Genomic DNA, 5,000 nt, shown 5'->3' with positions numbered 1-5,000 from the left:
TTGGATCACCCCGGCCCTCAGCCAAATTTTCCCATGATGTCATCCGGCTCATAGAGGTTTAGTAACAGTATAATTGATAACACTTTTCCACAAATTTAGAAATGGACAAATTAGACATTGTCATTACGGCTTGCTTATTGACTTAAAGACTAGAGTGGACTGTATATAAACCCACTGTCGAGGAAAACTAATAATACTGCTAAAATCTGGATAGATTTGTGTCAGACATTCAAATTATTTTATAGGTTTTGTGCATATGTACAGTATTGGGATGTAGAGATGACACTTTGCCTTTCCCAATTAAAAAATCTTGCATAATTTCAAATTGCCATAGAGCAAGATGAAAAAACAATGGCGAGAGCATTCATCAAGTGTGGAATTGATGGAATTGGAATGGTGCCCTTCTGCTCCTTGATGTGTACCCACACATTCTCTGTCGGATTAATGTCTGATGAGTTTCCTGGCCACTTCTAAACGGGAGTTTTGTTTTTGTGCCATGACATGAGGCGCCGTTGTGCCTAAAAGCACCATATGGTGAATGAAGTTCAAAGAAGGAATGCAAGAAATCCCTGAATTTTTCTAACAACATGGTTGTGTTCTTCGGTAGGATATACAGCTCACCTGCACTTCTTTAATCACTAAAAATGCCCCAAACCATCACAGAAGCTGGATGTTTGATCTCCTTGACAGTGTTGTGGGGGTCAAATAGGCTGCTACCCTCCTGATGTTGGACACATTTGCTCCTCACCCTGATGCTCCTGAAGGTGGTCTCATCAGAGAAACATACCCTTTTCCACTGCTGAGGGATTCAGTACTTTTACTTGTGGGCAAAAGCCAGCCACTTTAACTTCATTTCCTTAGTAAATACTGGTTGGATGGCAGCCATGCAGGAGGGTAAGATAAGGTGGTGCTCAAGTCATTCACATATAATATCAGCTGTAACGCTTTTCAGGAGTTCTAAATACATTTTTTGTATTTGACTATGATGAATGGTTTCTGTTTGACTGGACACTTGATCAACACATCAGTATTGGCTTAAGTCTTTATTGGCTTCCCTGGGTGAGGTTTGGGTAGCAGGAGGCAGATCTTGGCTAGCAATGGGGACCCACAACATGACTACATAATGTCTTTAATCCTCCCATTTTTCTATCGCAGGATAATTATTTGGATTTGTTCTACCATTCTGGAAGTAGATTCAACCATTTTGAATACTTGGGAAAATTGAAGGTGAAAAATGAAGAAGGGAGAAAGTAGCATCCGAAGATTCTTGGGGCATTCATATATTTCTCCCTCCCTTATCGCTGCCCAGGGGCCACCAAGATCCCACTATCCCACATGCCGCCATTCATAACCCTGGAGGGGAAGCGTTACCAGATGCCGCTAATTGATCCTATGTGCTAGCATATGAGTGTTCTGGCCTAAAGTGCTAGCACCAATTTTGTTGTATTTTTCAGTGGAGGGTGTCAACTTTATCTGCTGATACTGTATATTGTGTATCATAAGAGATCAAGATTTTGGATGTACCAGTAAAGGAGCCAACTAGTAAGCCTTTACATGAATTCACATGATTTCTCCTTTCTTTAGGTGTATAGAGAGTCATTTCACAAAACTACTACAGTGGACACTACATTTTCCTGTGGACAGTGTGTTAATTGATCAATGAAGATGTGATTAATAGCATTCTTATTATTATAATGTTATTAATGATACTAACAGCAATGAGAAATAAAGTCTTTCCAAAATCAAGAAACAGGGTAAACAGGTACAATTGTAGGACCAGTGATTGGTTCTTTGGTGATAAAGTACTTATGGAGCCATCTATGTGTTGTAGCATGTAATTTTGCATCCTGGGCCTCAGTGAGTTGACAGAAAGAATAAAGGAATGTGATGGGAGGCTATTAACTGGAATTAATTAACAAGTTATGTGAATTGATTAATGAAATGACATTTTAATGTATTATTCCTTGTTGAGTTGTTTGTATTTATATATGTTTTATATATTGACCTTGATTCTTATAGATTTTAGCAATACAATGGTATGTGTAAAGTTAAGTTGACAAATTCACACATATCAGTTTGTCAGTACCATTAGATAAACTTGTTGCCATCAAAAGTGTACCTGCATTTATTCAGATGCTGTTGGATTTACTATAGCAACCATGCTACATTGTTCATGTTCATGGACTTAGGAATTACTATACTAATGTTTTTCTAAATTATGATTATAAACTTTTAAAATCTTGCCAGGATGAAACTTGCATAGCAGGTCTTAGGACAGCTCTTGTGGAAAAAAGTTCTGCCCATGCCAGCGATTCAACAAACCAAATGCTGCGGGAAATCCTTAGTAATGAGAGTAAACATGTGGGATTTTTGATCTCGGAGAGAGTGATCAACCTTCCACCACAGTTTTCCCTGCCAGTGTTTGAGAGCTTAGGGTGAGTGTGAATACAAGAAGTGGTGATAATTATCAAAATCTTTTATATTAGTATCAGGGCTTTTCAAAATCAGCTAATGATGAATTTTTTGTGGCATTGAATAAACTTTTTACTTGCACTTTGTTGCTTTGCCAAGAATCTTTGCAATTGCTAAAAATTCATGAGCATTAAGTAATATTGCTCTCATCAACAGAAAGGAAGTAGAAGAGGCAAAAAAGAAGAAAATGCCATACAACTTTTCCTATCTTCTGTTGATATCAAAAGTATATAAAACAGAAAAGAAGAAGAAAAAGAAGATGATAGAGACGGAAATATGGAGCAATGCAGAAGAGGAGATTATGTCAGAGGCAAGTACTATTTGTAAACATGCTAGGCTGTGTTCTCAATTTTTTTCCTTGCAAATTTAGTGGACAAGATGTCTTTATGAACTTTCTTTGTGATGTGATTCATGAATACCTTTATAGCATCTCATGTATTCTTTGTCCAAAGTCCTGAGCATACAAGCCTAGAAAATTAGTTAAATTTAGTTAAAAGAAGAACTAATTTCAATAAACAACATTGATTTCTTGTAAATACCACTTATTTTATGAGTTTTCTACATCTCATGATGTTTTTGTTTATGTACAGGAATGTATTGACAGCTTTGAGTATCCAGTAAAAGGAGACACAGGCATGTCTGGAGAATGGGATGAGGATGATGAACAATATACCCCTTACCGACGAGTGCTCATCCTAGATGCTAGCCGCATGCCTGAGATTATTGTGAAAGTGAAAGATGCTGTATATTGAATTATTGGTTATTGAAATAGTAATAAATTCAGAAATACAGATCAGACTTGTAAAGCAAATTTTCTTTTTCCTGTCTCCTTTAATATGTTTTCAAAGAAATACCACTAAAGTAATGAAAGCTTGCAGTGAGTGAAAAATATGTTTATACAGGGTTTGTAGTGGTCTTAAATTTTCTTGAAAATCTGGGAATTTTTCAGGTCTTGAAAGTGTACATTTCTTTGAATATGAGGTAATTCTTAATGAAGTCTGTAAATATCTTTGAATTTGAGGTAATTCTTAGTAAAGTCTTTAAAATTCTTTAAATTTGGTCAGGTGTTGAAGAATCGTGATGAATGTGGTCTCAGAACTTGAAAGATCATGAGAATGGGAATATTTTTACTTGCGTATTTTTGAATTTAATAAAAAGCCTGGACTTTGTTTATATTCATATGATGTATTATTGACTTCAATGTTCAATTACATTTTGATGTGACATTAAAACTGATCAAAAGTCCTTAAAAAGTCTTTGAAAATGGTAAGCAGAAGGCCTTCAAAGTTAGTGATTTTTCTACCTTGATTACTATAAACCTTGTTATACCAATCCTGAATATATGGGAGATGCCTAACAAAATGAGATTTAGATTGACATGATAATCATAATATTTCAAGTTGACATTCTAATATAGGCTACTTACCTGGACAATTGCTATAATATAGGGATAAGAAAACACTTCAGACTTTTTTTCTATTTTTGTTTTGTTTTATTATTATTTTCTAAATAATTAGATTATGAAATTAATACATGGAATACAAATTATGATGATCTCGCTTATGATTAATGCATGAATCCATGTAAAAACAAGAAATAAGATGAACAAATAACTCTTAGAATATACTTGCAGTAAATACAGGGGTATGTAATTAAATACTGTTTTAAGTCGGTCTATAAATATAACAATAAATTGTTATTCAGACTTGTTGACATCTCAGAAGAAAACACAAACTGCCTCCACAAGATTTCTAAGACATAATTTCAGCTTGCTGTATTAATGACATTTAACTTTGGTGTGATTACAAAGGATTCCTGTATTGGCAGTCCTACTTCAAAAGTTCACATCAAGCAAATCTGTCTATAAAACATCTTGATGGGTGACGTGACCATCATGTCATAAAAAACTTGGCCAAGGGGCTGGATGACATGATTATACAGTCCTGGAAAAAATTGGCTGAGGGTTGGGGTGACGGGAATATTCTATTTTTGGAATGAGTGCACAAAGCCATTAACACTTGAATAAGACCCAGAGTATTAAAGAAAGGTCTCTTGTATTAATTCCATCAGTAAACGAGTGTGGTATGTACATATGTGGAAAGGAGTTCCTGTACCTCCTCTGGAAAGGCATCCCACAAAGTGGCAACACCATACTCTTAAACCAATGATTTTTGACATTTGGTTGGTGGAAATGTACAGTCATAGTGTTTGTTCTCTCCTCCTCCCTCCTCCTCTCTCTCTGTAAAAGGCAAGAACAGAAGTGATAGTTATACGTCTTTGACTCTATTTCTAAGAGTATAACACACAAGTAGAAATGATTCATGATATGAGACTGGACAGTGCTTGAAGTAGCAGCTTGCGACAGGCCATCCTGTAGATTGCCCAGCGCAGGAGGTCTTGACCATGGATATATATATATAATTATATATATATATATATATATATATATATATATATATATATATATATATATATATATATAAATATATATATATATAATATATAATATATATATATATATATATATA

At 35.0% G+C, this 5,000-nt stretch overlaps 1 protein-coding gene across 1 annotated transcript in view; it reads left to right on the top strand.

Moving 5' to 3' along the window:
• Positions 1 to 3,278, top strand: part of LOC113825351 (protein BCCIP homolog) — a gene marked incomplete at its 5' end in the record, with an annotated part of 15,831 nt that extends 12,553 nt beyond the window's left edge. Inside the window, 3 exon segments of the mRNA XM_070124416.1 lie at positions 2,248 to 2,435; positions 2,629 to 2,782; positions 3,063 to 3,278. Of these exon segments, the coding sequence (XP_069980517.1) occupies positions 2,248 to 2,435; positions 2,629 to 2,782; positions 3,063 to 3,224 (504 nt within the window).
• Between the last annotated feature and the right edge of the window lie 1,722 nt (positions 3,279 to 5,000).

Source organism: Penaeus vannamei, chromosome 8, assembly GCF_042767895.1.
Source record: "Penaeus vannamei isolate JL-2024 chromosome 8, ASM4276789v1, whole genome shotgun sequence".
NCBI classification, from domain to species: domain Eukaryota; kingdom Metazoa; phylum Arthropoda; class Malacostraca; order Decapoda; family Penaeidae; genus Penaeus; species Penaeus vannamei.
Note: the sequence above shows the minus strand (reverse complement) of the source record. Positions and strands in the feature narration are given on the sequence as shown.